This window comes from Astatotilapia calliptera, chromosome 10 (genome assembly GCF_964374335.1).
Source record: "Astatotilapia calliptera chromosome 10, fAstCal68.1, whole genome shotgun sequence".
NCBI classification, from domain to species: domain Eukaryota; kingdom Metazoa; phylum Chordata; class Actinopteri; order Cichliformes; family Cichlidae; genus Astatotilapia; species Astatotilapia calliptera.
Window position 1 is genome coordinate 3,965,736 of NC_137431.1, and position 16,636 is coordinate 3,982,371.

Sequence of the window (16,636 nt, forward strand, 5' to 3'; positions counted from 1 at the left end):
ATTCCTTAGTGACGCTGCAATAGGCTTAGGCTGCCGTGGGGTTTCCCATGATGCAGCGAGGGTTCCTTCTACACTATTTTTTGCACTCTCTGTATGTTTATACAGTACTGCTGATTTTTTACCTGAAATGCAAAACAGAATTTGAACCCACAATGACAGAGCTGCTGAATCACTTTACTCGACCCAGTCAATGGGCTTTTATTATGTTTCCAGCAATAGATCCATTTCATTCACAGTGACACAACAGATTTCCATAAAATTAATATGCAGTACTAAGAAAACATTGTAAAAGTAAAATGCAAATGGAGGATGTTTTGAAGAAAATAAAGCAATTTTGCATTTTTCTGTATTAGTTTAATTCAAAGTGCAGTCATGAAAAAACACCAATAAAACTGCACCACTTTTGTTTGATCAAAGGATCTTGGAGACCTTGCCACAGTTATTTTATGACTTCTTTCATGTTATATATAGCAATGAATGTTTGGCCCAAATCTGACCCACCTCATTGGATTTGGTGCAAATGTGACTTCTGCAGCTCAGCCACAGGTCCACTTTATCTTATATCCACATTTGTAACACTCACAACATTTGCCAGTTATATCGGTAAGTGTCAGAATGATCCCAGATTAGGTCCAAATGTTCAGGACCCTTTGTTTTTCTTATCACTAAAGCCAGCATCATATTGGCCTAATTGCACGCAGCAGAATGACTTTTTGACAGATCAGGTATCTGGATAAGAAGCAAACAGCTAAACAATAGCAAGTGTCTTTAACTTTTTATGCACAGTACTGTACATCCATATGCTCTATATACCAGAGAAAGGGTATATATCATTGGGTAAATATATGCTGAAGAGCAGACATTGTAAATCATATTGAAGTTTTTTGTGCAATGACAATTAAGAAATAAAGGCTGAAAAACTAATGAACATGATGTTACATTCAGAGGATATATTCTTTTTTGTTTACTTCTGTAGAGGTGTAAATAAACAGCAAAGTACTGTAAATCATGGTGAGTTATTAAAATACACAGTTTGTTTCATCGTTAAAGCAAAAGCGAACACGAGGAAATGGAGAATTGTCACTGAGGATGTACAGTATGTGCAGTACCTGAGGTTTTTTTTAAGTGGCTGGTGACAAAATCAGTTTTGGTCAAGGTGCATGTACATCTCATCTTCGCAGTATGCCTGTGACTACTCTCCTAGCACAAACACTAGTGGCTAGTCTTCTCTGTGAAGTTTAGTCGCATCTTCCTTATTCTCTGCAGGCTGAGGTGTAGCGTTCCTGATGCTTACTCTGCCTCTCCGTCTTGGCCGGTGCTCTGAGAACCAGTTGGAGACGGTCATGGCGAGGCGGAGGAAACCCAGGCTGATGCAGTGCACCTCTGAGGTGATGGGAATATCGGAAAAGAGGGCGTGGTCCCGGCACATGAGGGCGCTGCTGCATTCAAAATCTTTGACGACATTGAGGATCTCCTGTCGCTCTGCCTGCCGCATCATCCCTCGAACATTCAGCAGGGTGGAGACATGCTTCTTCCTGCAAAGAGGAAGGATACAGGGAGGACGAAGGATAAATGGGTATGAATCGGAAATTAGATCTGTGTGGTGTTGTTAAGAAGTGCCATGACGCCGAGTAACGGTCATTTTCTCTGAGTCACTGTGTTCACTTCTGGGAAGGACAGAAAATTCAGTGCCCGTCTAAAATTTTGCATGGCGATGGTTTTAAATCATATTGGGCCTACTTAAATTTACAAGCTTCATTTAAACTTAAACTAACACTGAATAAGGTAAAAACAAGAAGCACTTGTGTATGTAAACATTACAGAATAAAAAACTACAGTGGGGCAAAAAAGTATTTAGTCAGCCACCGATTGTGCAAGTTCCCCCACTTAAAATGATGACAGAGGTCAGTAATTTGCACCAGAGGTACACTTCAACTGTGAGAGACAGAATGTGAAAAAAAAAATCCATGAATCCACATGGTAGGATTTGTAAAGAATTGATTCGTAAATTAGGGTGGAAAATAAGTATTTGGTCACCTCAAACAAGGAAAATCTCTGGCTCTCACAGACCTGTAACGACTTCTGTAAGAAGCTTTTCTGTCCCCCACTCGTTACCTGTATGAATGGCACCTGTTTGAACTCATCATCTGTATAAAAGACACCTGTCCACAGCCTCAAACAGTCAGACTCCAAACTCCGCCATGGCCAAGACCAAAGAGCTTTCGAAGGACACCAGGAAAAGTATTGTAGACCTGCACCAGACTGGGAAGAGTGAATCTACAATAGGCAAGCAGCTTGGTGTGAAAAAATCAACTGTGGGAGCAATCATCAGAAAATGGAAGACATACAAGACCACTGATAATCTCCCTCGATCTGGGGCTCCACGCAAGATCTCATCCCGTGGGGTCAAAATGATCATGAGAACGGTGAGCAAAGATCCCAGAACCACACGGGGGGACCTGGTGAATGACCTGCAGAGAGCTGGGACCAAAGTAACAAAGGTCACCATCAGTAACACACTACAACGGCAGGGAATCAAATCCCGCAGTGCCAGACGTGTTCCGCTGCTGAAGCCAGTGCATGTCCAGGCCCGTCTGAAGTTTGCCAGAGAGCACATGGATGATACAGCAGAGGATTGGGAGAATGTCATGTGGTCAGATGAAACCAAAGTAGAACTTTTTGGTATAAACTCAACTCGTCGTGTTTGGAGGAAGAAGAATACTGAGTTGCATCCCAAGAACACCATACCTACTGTGAAGCATGGGGGTGGAAACATCATGCTATGGGGCTGTTTTTCTGCCAAGGGGACAGGACGACTGATCCGTGTTAAGGACAGAATGAATGGGGCCATGTATCGTGAGATTTTGAGCCAAAACCTCCTTCCATCAGTGAGAACTTTGAAGATGACACGAGGCTGGGTCTTCCAACATGACAATGATCCAAAACACACCGCCCGGGCAACAAAGGAGTGGCTCCGTAAGAAGCATTTGAAAGTCCTGGAGTGGCCTAGCCAGTCTCCAGACCTCAACCCCATAGAAAATCTGTGGCGGGAGTTGAAAGTCCGTGTTGCTCGGCGACAGCCCCAAAACATCACTGCTCTCGAGAAGATCTGCATGGAGGAATGGGCCAAAATACCAGCTACTGTGTGTGCAAACCTGGTAAAGACCTATAGTAAACGTTTGACCTCTGTTATTGCCAACAAAGGTTATGTTACAAAGTATTGAGTTGTATTTTTGTTATTGACCAAATACTTATTTTCCACCCTGATTTACGAATCAATTCTTTACAAATCCTACCATGTGGATTCATGGATTTTTTTTTTTCACATTCTGTCTCTCACAGTTGAAGTGTACCTCTGGTGCAAATTACTGACCTCTGTCATCATTTTAGGTGGGGGAACTTGCACAATCGGTGGCTGACTAAATACTTTTTTGCCCCACTGTAAATGAGAAAATGATTTTGATAACTACCAGCAGCTGTGGCATAAACCTTACATTGGGTGGTGATCTAATAAAATTGTTAAGCACTGTATTTTATTTATCATTGGATTTTTTCATACTTTTTATCCACAATATGTAGACACAGCCGTATGTGCACAATGTGACTCTTAAGGTAGATAAATAAAAGACTCGGGAAATCCTGCATTTGATCTCCTGAAAGACTTGCGGGTCTGTCATAAGGTACAAAGAAATGCAGCAAGTTAATGTGTCTCTAGGTCTGAACTGCTACTTTTTCTCTTCTCTTCCACACCTTTCTCTCTCTGACTCAAAGAGTGGCACCAGTCTGTCTCCTGCAGGATGGCAGGAACAGGAAGTATTCGGCAGCAGCTTCCTGTCTGTTCCTTGGAGGGTTATGCGTCACGTGCATTAGGTCGAAAACCGTCACTAATGTGAGTCTTAATCTGTGCACAAACAGGCTGGAACTCCCCCCCAGAGGCTTGTCTGCTTCATCCATTCTCAAAACAGACCCGCACCGCTCCAAAAATAGCAAAGTTAATGTAGATATGTTTCCGCGCTCCTTTTCCTTGTTTTGATCCATTGCAACAAAACAACATATGCAGGCTTACATTTTTCTTGTTTTAGCGCAGTGCCAAAAACAACACAGCGAATGTGTAGCCGTAAGCATAAAAGAATATAGGACCTTTGGGAGGGACCAGTGCAGAGAGCATCTGTCTTATAGATGTTTCCTGGTTGTAACATTTCAAGACTGTTCATTTGTGAGGGGGGGGGGAATCCTTACCGTATATCTGGAAATTCTTTCACCAGGACAGCCACCTCCATTTGGATGGAGGGCGTGTCCTCCAGGAGAATGATGTCAGCAAGGTGACAGATGATGCTGTCCAACCAGGAGGAGCTCGATTCCTGAGGCAGAGAAGAGGCGACAATTCATTCACAGGAAACTCAGGACTACAAGATAAATCAAGTACTTTGAACGTCAGTAAGACTACAAAAGTAGCATATAAATGCAAGCACGCTACATAAATAAATATAAATCTGTCAAGTTGGACAGCTGTGCTTTTGTTTGAACTTATAATGTCGTTTGGGCACTTAGTTCTGGTGATTACACCTAAAATACCTCAAATACAGTGGATGAAATTTCAAAACACATAAAAGGCTAAAGGCTGGCATCCTTGCACATCTAATGGTAATGTATTGTTAGATATAAAAGTCATAAAAGATTCTGCAGACATCTTTGGTCACTGTTTACAAGACACATGCACTTGAATGTGCAAAAGTTTCAAAGAAAAACAGTGAGCGAGAGACGAGACATTGGATGGACAGAATGAGAAGAAATGGACTGCAAGAAGACGCGAGTTCCACTTATTTATTATCATTGCCCATCCAAATGACCTCTTCTTAAGTCTTAATGTGTTTTTCAGGCAAGAAGTGACAAGCAGTTTAGTGAACAATGAAACCCACAGAGGAAGCACAGGTTAATGCCTCTGGAGGCCAAACACTTAGGAATTTGATTAGTGAATACCAGACCTCAACCTCTGCTTTCCCAGTTCTTGTTTTTTTCTCAGGAACACTGAGGAAAAGAGAGGTTGCTTGCCACTCACTAAAAATAACAACGTCTTTTTTTGGTGGTCGTTAAAAACTCATCCTCCCCCCAATGCTCCTAAGTTCCCAGTTTCCACAGAAACTTCATCCCACTCCTCAGCGAAAAAGGCCATCAAGGCCATTCCAGAGCCACATCAAAGTGCGCCAGCTGACAGGAACAGGAAGTTTCCTCCGAACACAGCAGCTTCCTGTTGTCAGCTGAGGTGACGGACACTTGTTTGAACTTGTAGATAGAAAGGGGGCAAATGCCATGCCGTCAGGCCTCGTTGTTTGACTCCCTCTTCCCCACTTTGGCAAGTGCTAACGTAAGCCCGGTTCATCCATCTCCATTTCACTGACGGCAGCCATTTTTCAGAGCTCAGTCCTGTATCAACACTGTCTGAGTTATTCCTGACCTAGGAAATTCCAGGGTCAGGCTCCAGTCACAGCCGGCACACTCTTTCCCCCTCCCCATTCCAAGTTTTTGAGAATCAGCACTTTGGATCGGTTTGTGCTCCCCGGAAACATAACCACTACTTGTGTCTTGGACTCTGTAAATTTCCTTCTCCATATTTGGAGACCATTAGCACTCTAAAATATAATTTTCTTTTCCACACTAACACAGTCTAATAAAAAAAATGTTTTGTGTCTGCAGACCAGACTTACCAGATCCTTAAAGAGTCCTTTGAGCTGCTTGGCCTCATCTTGCAGGCGGAAAGCCATCCTCTTCCTCATCTTGGAGGATGTGCACATGAGGCGTCCCCTCATAATGGCTCTCACATACTCCACTAGGACCCGCCGGTGCACCTCACCCACCAGTGTCTGTCAGTCATAACAGCAATTGTAGATTAGCTATAGTTTTATATAGTTTCATACCTTTATACATTGAAAATGTTATCGACTACCATTTCAAACGTGTATTGACCTGATAGGGTGGAGAGTCCATCCTTCTAAATTTCTTGAAATGCTGTTTAATACTGGCTTCAATAGCCTCGAAGGCCTCTGTGTTGTTCAGCCACTTTCTCTTCATCAGTTTGTCAAAGAAGGGCTAGAAAGGCAACAGACAAAGTACAGATTAAGAACAGATTTAGGTTTGGTAAACCTAACCAAGGAAGGAAAACAGCAGATTAGCCTGGGTAAAAGACTGAAAGTGAGCACACAACGACGTGGGCTGCTGGCAAAGTTTCTGGGCTGCCTTTCCTCATAACAGCCATCCCTAGGGTTGCCAACCGTCCCTTAAAATACGGAATCGTCCCGTATTTCGAAACAAAAGTACACGTCCCGTATTGAGCTAATAAGGGACGCACTTTGTCCCGTAATACAGTGAGAATCAAAAGTAGTCTATAAATGTTTATGGAATTAACACTTTGTTTGAAAACATAATTCCCAGCCCCTCTCCTGCTTTGTGACCAATGAGCTGACAGCACACTTATGACAATTCGAGTATGACAATTCAGATTACCGCTCATCTCATTGGTCGAGGAAAGGTCGCTTGCGGAGAAAATACCGGAAGACAACAGATGACCACAACAAGAAGCATGGCCAACAGGGAAACAAACGCCGACTCTGCGGTGCAAGTCTCGGACGACAGTACACCTAAAGCTGGGCAGACACTGTGCGATTTTTTCAGTCACGTTATTCAGCTCCTGCTCAAACTGCACGATTGACTCGCAGGGGTTAGAAGTTGGTAGGTCACGATGCAGGGTCTCACACTATATCGCCCGATGCTCTGATGCAACCTGAGTGCTCACACTGTGCCTCCATAAAATGAAGGTTATAACAGAAAATCTGTCGCGCTCTCTCTCTCTCCGTCTTACACTCACACAGACACACACACCACCATCAACTTTGCTAAATTGCTAATGAAAAACACTCATCAGGCAGCTGTGATTAAGCAGCAATGTAAATCCAACTATTTTCACGGTTGTTGTGGTCGTGATAATTTTGTGATGCCACATCGAAAAGGCTCGGATGAGCTTTCCAAAGTTCTACAAGTTGTGCCTCCATCGCTTGTGTCCAGATCACACGCTGCACAGCCGTGCTGCTCCGTCTTTTACACCAACGTTTACGTGTTTGCGCGCGAGCAGTGTGAGCGGCTGTGGTGAGAACCTCACGAGCGATTGATGATCGGGAGCTGGTCGTGAGGTGTTAATCACTTCTCGTTACCCCACGTATACTACACGATGCACGATGAAGGCCAAAATCGGTCCGATCACTCAAAAATCGGCTCAAAATGGGCCTAAAACCGCACAGTGTGAGCCCAGCATTAGAGCAGCAATGTTTGTTCCCCTCAGACAAAGGGAAGAATGGGAAAAGGAAAACACCTGGCTGGAAAAAGTTAATATGGGCATGTGCAATGAATATCAGCGCTATGTGGCCAGAAGTGTGATAATATAATTTATTTTGTGTAATAAACAACTGCAAGGATAGATGATTACAACAAATAGATGACTAATACATAAAAGTAATACATAGATGAATAATGATGATGAGTTAAGATGCGTAATCATGGGAACAAGCGGGTTTACAAACAGGAGCAGCTGATTAGCATTAGAAAAGCTGAAATAATACCTCAACTGAAGCCAATTGTACTAAATGCACTAAATGTGCACTGTTACAAGAATGTTTTTCTTTCTATTGTTTTCTATTATTTTAAGTTAAGCAGGACAGAGTTCTTTTAAAGAAAGATTTACTTATATTCTCAAAAGTTAAGCATGACAGGCTTCTGTTTAAGAAGGAGACCTGTTTTATCGTGTTAATGTTGTCATTTTGAGCTAAAAATAAATGGCTAAATGATCATTTGTTTCACATGTGTTCATATCACAAAGAATACACATCTACTTAAATCAAATTCAAGTCAAAGGGTTAAAAAAATAATTTCACACACAAAAAAAGAGCTAGAAAATTCACCACACTGGGAAGGGTGAAGACAACTGGGTCGCCCGGCCCTGGCCACGAGGTGTCCCTTATTTATTTTTCAGGGAGTTGGCAACCCTAGCCATCCCTCAAGAGTCTCTCCATCAAAAACAATGCATTATCAGGGGCTGTAACATCTAGTCCTTTTAACTGAATTAGTGTGGATGGTTTTATTACTTGAAATTTCAGATATAGGAATGAGGTAAAGACTGTACTTTATACTCATTGTTTATTATTATTATCATTATTATCATCATCACGTTGGACAGTTGTATTTAGCTGTTTTTGTCGAAACAGCTAACGAAACAGCTAACGAAACAGCTAACGATACAGCTAATGATACACTAAACAGCTGTGTGTACACAAAACACTTCTGCCCAAATACTGACTTTTCATGTATTACATGTAAGTTCTCCATATAATTCGGTGTATTATCAAAATAATAAAAGACACAAGTATGTGACCAGAAACTTAGCTACAAAAAAATACTGTTTTGTTTTAGCTTACCTGTCATGAACACAAATCTGCCAGAAACTTGTTCAGAACTAATAATAAGTAAACTTAATGAAATGAATTTGTGCTTTGTACCAAAAGCATAACCTTCAACCACTAAAACTATTTTTCTGTTCAGGAATGCAAGTAAATAACTGTAATTTTGTATCTTAACCTGATAAATAATAATGTGCTTTAATGTTTTTTTCTTTTTGTACAGTAAATTGAAAAATTCTTTGATAAGAAAAATAATTATATTTTAGCATTAAAATATAATTTTATTGAAGAGCTTGTGCATACTGGAGCAACCATTGCAGTGACACACACAATAATTTTGCCGATTACCATTACAGTACTGTTAATTTAGGGTAGCTGTGGAACATTATTAGTTCATTCCCTCTTTTTAAGTCCACCCTCAAAACTCATCTGTTTAAAATTGCTTATGTTTAAACCTCTGTATGCTCTTAACTTTTATCTGTTATTCTTATTATTGTGTATATTTCCAGTTTTTGTGTTTTTATCTGTTGTACAGTGTCCTTGGGTGCTTTGAAAGGCGCTATTTTTAAATAAAATGTATTATTATTATTATTATTATTATTATTATTATTATTATTATTATTGGGTGATGCTCTCATAAATTTGTTAAGCACAGCACATCTGGGTCATGATCGTAATTATGTTTCCAGAAAACCATCTTTAATGGCTCAGATGAATCTTGCCACTGTCCTACTCACTCTGATGTGGTCAAATAGCCTGTCAGTCAGCACCCTCACTGACTGGTTGATGATCCTGTCCAATGAGGAGTTGGCTTTCTGCGCAGATTCCTCACTGCCCTGTGGGTCACACTGCCTGCAGCGGTCCACAAAGGATCTACACATTACACAAGAAATATGACATGTCAGTTTAGTTTCTGTAGCTCTTTTAGAAAATGTTCAGATATGAAGTTTCACTGATCTTTGCCAACCTGAGAGGAGGGCAGCAGTTAACCAGAGCTATAGTCCTTGACACATATCCATCTCCTCGGTCTCCAAATTCTGCCTGACTGTCATGAAACATCTCCACCTTCCTCTGGAAACTGAATGCATAGAGGTTTTATGAGAACACTTTGAATGCAAATACTCTCTCTCTCTTTCTCAGTAGATAGATATATAGATATGATTTAACAGCTATAACCTTAAACTACTGTCCACACACCTGTAAATGAAGTCAGCCAATCCAATGAGACTGCAGCGAGCCACTCTTGCTCCTAGAAACTGGTTCACAGATGTAGATCTGTCCAAATCCACCTTTACCCTCTGAAATTTTAAAAGACATGAGTGATAAGACAGAGGTTTCATTCAAGGAAAATGTTACTGAAATAGTACGGCTTTGTACCTGGATTACTGAGCATGCTAGGTGAGACTGATACTCCTCTATGTGCAAAGTCTGGGCCCACCGCCTCTCCTCTTCATCAAGCACATGGATCAGCTCTGTTGTCACCTTATCCTGAAAATTGAAAAAGCAGGAAATTTAAATGCATCGCTTATCCACATTTTCCCAGCAACAGACATTCAAACACTCTTTTCTCACCCTGACTACACTAATGCAGTCTTGTTCCAGCCTATCCACTGTCTCTTGAGGCAGAATACCATCCAGTGTGCTGTAGTTGATGGGTGTGGTGGTCCCGATTGTTCCTAGGACATCCCTGGTGGGAAAGAATTAATGTAAAAATTTAACTAGGAATAAAAGCTTGTTGTGTGTGTCGTTATTGGAGCAGGCAATCATTACCAACCTGTTGTAGATGTTGTAGAACCAGTCAAGTAGTGAGTATACGTCTGTGATCTGCAGTGGGCCACTGGTAATAGTGCGAAGACGTTTGGCCACAGCTCGATGGTAACTTTCCACATACACCTGGAAGGCTGCAAACTCCTCTGGGTAAATGGATATAGCGTTCCTTCTCGCTGCATCCAGATCATCCACCATTCGACACTTCAGGCGCTCCAGGTATGAGGCCAACTGGCCTGCTTGGGTGTCTACCTGATGTGGCAGGCTCCAGTCTGCAGCCTCCGCTACAGCCTGCCTCCACTTCATCTTCAGTCGCCGGGGACGCTGGCTGGGCTGGATGCGGGGGACCTCTTGCTCTGGCTTAGTCTCCTCCCTCAGAGCCCAGGCAGCATCAGCATGCTCCTCCTGCTGGATTACCAGCACCACCAGACCAAGGTTGGGGCCAGCACTAGGCTGACGGAGTGACTCCCGCACCACATCCCACATCTCCTTCTGAAGGGCTTCATACAGGAGCTCCACATCCTTAGCTTTTCTCCGGCTTGAGTCCAAAGTCGCATTAGAGCTGAGGGACTCATCAAAGGAAGAGGACAAACACAACATGCTGGGTGGAGTACTGGGACACAGGGTAGGAGTAAGGGTAGGAGGAGTTGTGTTTGGCAGGAGAGACAGGAGCTCACACTCTCGCTCCAGTTCCTGAATGTGTGTGTCAGCCAGGAGAAGGTCCCTGTGATTGACCAGCTGTAAGATCTCCAGAACTGTGGGAAACCAGAAGAGAAACACAAGTTTAGAAGTTATAGGTTTAGTGACAAATATGTTAATGCACGTATCTCATTCAGCAGCTGTGCATGTACCTGGCTGACAAACTCGCCTGTTTTTTGCAGGTTTGTCTGCACATTCCTCTGTTCCTGATAAAATTCCCTGCCGGAGTCTCCAAACAGTAGCTGGACTGAATTGTCTAGAGGAAGCTGGGGAACATTTCTGACCCTACTTCCTCTCCTTTTCAGCCTGATGGTAAGTGAGCGCAGTGGCTCCCAAGTGAAAAGTTTTAACCTCATCAGAGGGTTGTCTAGGTTTCAACAACTGCTGTTGAAATTTGACCTGAAATATTAACTAATGTAATGTAGATTCTTTGCTAAAGTCTACAGGGTCACTTGGAAAGTAATTTTTTTTTATCGACTTCTTAATTATTACCTGAGAGGGGCTCTCTGGTTTTCACTACTGGATCCTCTGCCTCCTCCTCCATTTCCTCCTCCGCCTCTTGGGATGCCTTGTCTGACATGGATTCCCTCTTTAGCTTGCCCAGACTGACCATCCTGAGGAAGGATGATCGCCTGGAAGTCTCTACCTCGTTGCCTACGCTCAGGTCTCCACAGGGCAGGCTTTCTCTGCGCTCCTCCTTCCGTCGACCAGTGAAGCTGCAGAACATCCACAGCAATGACAAAGAGCATAAATCATGGCCCTAAATGATGCAAGGACTTTAATGAGTGCATGAGGTTTGTATTGTCCTGTACGGAGTTCCTAGGAAAACCTGTGCTTTGAGTGCCACACATTCACAGTGTTGCTGCCGTGTGTGGCTACCTCGTCTAAAAATAGTCCCATTGAGTGAGGACAGCAAGTACACAACATGCCACTGAAAAACAAAAGAGGTTCCTTAGATCAACAAGTTACCACAGCAAATTACACAACCGCTTAGGAAATAAGGGCACTATATGTTATTCTGTCACTGACCAGTAAACAGGACTTTTATTCTCAGTCGCTGAAAAACAATTTTTTAATGCAATCAAAAGCATCATATGAGTCCAATGAGCATAGAGTTGCTTCACATAAGTGACATACAGTTGTCATCAGAATTTACATGGCTGTGAATATCACGGTAATTTGGGGGCTTGATTTCTTTGAAATGTTCTTTTTCCAGTCCTACATCTTCAATGACTTAAAAATTAACCAAAAATTGTTTGCACAAATTTTCTTTCGTTTTGGATTTTCTCTAATCCACACAGGGTCAAAGGTATATACAGGCTTAAAGAAATACAGATGCCCCCACTAATATTTGTTGCTTAGATAGTTGCGCCTGAACTTCTGATCACCGACAAGCTCCTGGCATAGTTCTTGCTGGATATTTGACCTGTACTCTTGGCAGAATTAGTAAAAATTTTATTTAAATTGGTTGGTTTCCTGGCACAAATCCAGCATAGTCCAGAATTTTTCAACGGGGTTGAGGTCTGGGATTTGGGAAGGCCATGCCAGAAGCTTAATATTAGCCTATTCCAGAACCATTTTAATGTGCGTTTTTACATTATTGCCCCATTGGATCACCCAGTTATGTCAAGGTTTAAAGCGTCTGCCTAATTTGGTAGATGGTAAATGGACTGGTTCTTATGTAGTGGTTTTCTACTCTACTCGAGCACTCAAAGCAAACAGTAGCTTACCAATGCTGAACGCTGAACACTGGCACAGGTTTGAAAGCCTCTTCCAAACGTACCTCTTTTAACTGTGACTCAGTCTTGTCTCGTCTGACAATAAAACTTTCCCACAAGGCATTTGGCTCGTCCACATAGGGAGCTACAAATTTCTACAAATGGATTAACCCTGAAATGTAAAACTTGCTTCACTGACAGTTATGCCAGCAGTTTTTCTGGGTTATGGTTAGGGATGTTTCTGAATATTCTAGCCAATTTTTATTTTTAGAACTTGTGCTTGGGTATAACTCCTTCAAATGATGAGCTCAGAATCTGCAGTTTTGTGGAAATGACTAAGACACCTTCCCAGCTTAAATTTACGTAAATTTAGAGTTCTTATTAATCATCTTTTCCCACAGACTTCTCTGGATTTTCCCATTGTTATGAGTATTAGTTAATCCCATGTGTGCTGTGAGCTGTGAAACACATCCTTTTTGTGCTGACAAAGATAAAGTACCAGTTGTAGTCAATGGTGATCACTAATGAGAAGTTAGTAGGCCTCGGCAAGTTAAAAGACATTCAGTGGACCTTCAGTGTCACCTATTAAAAGATTCAAGTGAGTGTATGAATATATTTTAGCCTATATGTATACGTTTGGCCCTGTGTGGATGTGACAAAATCCAATGTCAATTCAAACTTGTATACTCAAAGTGCAAAAGCATGCTGCACAATGATTACACCTGGAAAAAAGAACATTTAGGTCAATGATGAGTGAATGTAAACGTCAAACCACAACTGTACCACAGGTTAAATTGTTTAAAAACTGCTTTCTTTCTACTCCAAATCTCTCCTCACCGAAGCAGGGTCATTATTCCCTCTGAGCTCCTGCGTAGTCCTTTTCTTTTCTCTTTCTCTGCTGGTAGTGTATTTGAATCTCCAGGGCTGTAGTGTGGGGTGCTGTTCCCCCATACACTCCGTCCTGATATGCGAAGCCCCTTTCCCAATTTTCCAAGGGTCTTAAGGGGAGACACTCCACAGATCCGCTCAAGGGTCCCCCGCAGTGGCTTCACTTTAGGATTCCCTGCCCCGTGTTTCCCAGCATTTACCTCGTTCTCCTCCTCTTCACCATCACAGGACGACTTCAGCTGGAGGTTACCCTTGACCTCCCCCATAATGAGGCCCATGTCACCTCTGTTCCTGTCATCATCATCATCCAGGTCCACATCCTCAAAGGGGTTCAGGTTCTTGTTTAGATCCTTCAGTTCATTAAGCTCCTTCAGGTCCTTGAGCTCGTTCAAGTCCCTGATGTCTAAGTCTAGGCGAGGCAGAATCAGTTCACCGTTCACTCTGGGGAACTCGTGGCAGCTCTTGGATCTTCCCGGGAGTTTCTTCAGAATGGGCATGGTTGCATTTAATACGTTAACAAACTGCAAAACAAAGATAATGTGTAAGATCTAGGAAAAATGTTTCTTTTCTTTTTCTTTTAATTTAGATTTTTGTTTGTAATTCTATGGAAATACTTAGGATGAAACAACTGGGATAAAACACAACCTACAGAGATCTGTCAACATTACCCACAGTTAACATTAACTAGGACATGAGTACCAGACATACCCGGGCTTTAACCTACCAAGATAAGAGCAAAATAATATAATTTCATGCCCCAAAGAATTCAGAAACAGTCCTGGATCAGAGGTTTCATTTCAAACTACTTATAAGTGAACTCATTTTAAACTGAAAGTTAAAATAACTTTTAATGACATTTTTTATATAAGAGTTGGTTTGTGACGTTTTTTCAGTTCTAATATAAGGTGATGAAACTGAGTTTTTGCTGTTCTTCTTGGCCCCGATTTACACCTTAGTGACAAAACAGTTTCCAGGGAAACACAAATAGTCAGTTTCATACCGAGAATCCAGGTGGTGTCACATTAGTTTCAAATATACGAGTATGTGACAAATTAAAGGAAAAAAGTAGAACTTTTGATCCTTAAAGTGATGGGATCTGGTGACTCTGCGGTGGGCAAGTTATTGACAAAGTTCTGGAGCCACTCGTCGCCTTGTAGGGAATTGTCACTGCACATCAGAGCAAAATGTTCACCTTTATCCCTCTATGAAACATTTCTGTCCTGGTGGGAGTGACAAAAAGCCAAAGCGACAACAATAGGGCATTAGAGCTCCCTGAATACTTTCATGTGAAATATATTTGACCTTCATAGTAAGAAGAACGCAACACAATGGGTAGTGTATATCCTATAGCAGTGCTGTTATTGTGCTCTCTAGTGCTGGAATATCCTTTTGAAGAATGCCGTTTCATCCCCCGAACAAGACTTAGAGAAAAGAAGCTAAGGTGCTGTTCAGGTGATATGTATTGGCTAATATATGCAAGACTGCACACAGCCCTGGGTGGGATATCGGTGAGAAACAGGACAGCTAGTTCTTAAGTGCTTAAGTAACTTTACTACCTATTAAAGGTATCTAAAGATTGTTTTTCCACTTCCAGTTTTTAAAAAAAATCAAGTCATTGTGCTGTTATACGTAGAAAACATAAAATTGTCTGCTCTCATGCGTTGCATATTTAATGAGCAAATTTTTACAGAATCTTAAAAAGTACTGAAGGCAAAAAGCACCCCCTGCTGACTCAACATTATATTAACACCAGGCCTACAGTAGATTGCTGTTTTTGTCTGACTCTCCATTTTTCTGCTTTGGCTGTTTTTCATTATTGTGTTTTTTTGCCTTATGATGTGGTCATAATATTTCATATGATTACTTGTGGTCAGATGTGGTGGTTACTTTTTTGGAACCCAGGAGTATGTTTTTCTTTCATTTGTACTTTTTCATTAATTCAGTAAGTATACTTTGTTTCACTTCCACTATAATGAGAGGCTACTGCTTCATGATCAAGAACAAGAAACTGTGTTTAGTTTCATACCGCATGCGATGCTGAAAAAATACTTTAGGTGCTTTAATAGTGATTAAAGTTTGTACGGTATCATGCCAAGCTCATTTCAGTCAGTTTTTACTCGTTATATGGACTTCATTTTTAAATAATGACATTGAATAGAACAAATAGTAGCAGGGGAACAATTTTTTATTTTTTTTTGCTTTGATGGCAGTGAAAGAGAGTTCTCCTTTTGTTTGTTCGTCTTTGTTCCTGCCAACAGAAACAGCCAAACTCCAGACAGTGACAACAATTGATCTTTTGTTAGTAAAAATTCAGAACAGTGACTCGAATTGAGATGGTTACTGTGATGCTTTGGCATTTGAATCCTTTAGTGTCTAGATGGAAAAATAATACTGAATGTTCCTGATGAAGAAAGTAGACGAGCAGGGATGGTATTTATCAGTTGTGTCTTTTTTAAGAAGATGACCTCAAAGTTCATAAAATCAGTGTGACTGGCAAACGCTCAAAAGCCAGACATCAGCATTGTATTACACTTAGCAACTGGTGGGTTGATCAAATATGAACTGTGTATGATTTTTTTTCCTTGATATTCTTTCTTGATTTTTCTAAGCTGTTTATTTGTTTGTTTGTTTGTTTGTTTGTTTGTTTGTTTGTTTGTTTGTTTGTTTGTTTGTGTAATTAGCCAGGATAGGGAAACTCTTCCAAAAATGAAAAAAGTAAAGGAGGAACGGTGAATCAGTTTGGGGTTTTTTTCTAAACACAAAAATGACTACCCAACTTTAAGTATATATGTTACAGACAGAGGTGGTGAAAAACAGCCAAACACAATGATTTCCACATAAAAACAATCATTTGAACTTAAATCTCTATCACAACGGAAACACTCAGTATGAAATAATAGATGATTGCAGAGGATCAGACTTACCTGATGACGATGCCTTGCTGTGTTTCAGTCCAATGTCATCCTGGAGTGTGTTGGCTAAATGAGCTGCCCGGCTGTAGAGTGTCTGTGATGAGTGTGAGAGCGTGTCTGAAAGTCCTCACTGACTCAAGAGAGCAATGTTGCTGCCTGCGGTTTCCTGATTTCCTGCGGTTTACCCTATTGTGGTTGAAGGTGATAT

The 16,636-nt window shown here is 41.4% G+C and overlaps 1 protein-coding gene across 1 annotated transcript; it reads right to left on the reverse strand.

Annotated features, from left to right (window-relative positions):
* Positions 1 to 169: 169 nt before the first annotated feature.
* Positions 170 to 16,636, reverse strand: exoc3l2a (exocyst complex component 3-like 2a). Its single transcript, XM_026181058.2, has 13 exons — positions 16,441 to 16,636; positions 13,466 to 14,037; positions 11,403 to 11,626; positions 10,219 to 10,966; positions 10,017 to 10,131; positions 9,822 to 9,932; positions 9,642 to 9,742; positions 9,412 to 9,522; positions 9,182 to 9,317; positions 5,965 to 6,087; positions 5,706 to 5,861; positions 4,240 to 4,361; positions 170 to 1,535 (listed from the first exon to the last, which is right to left on the reverse strand). Exons 2-13 carry the CDS (start codon positions 14,011 to 14,013, stop codon positions 1,220 to 1,222), a joined length of 2,811 nt encoding a protein of 936 aa, XP_026036843.2. The 5' UTR covers positions 14,014 to 14,037; positions 16,441 to 16,636; the 3' UTR covers positions 170 to 1,219.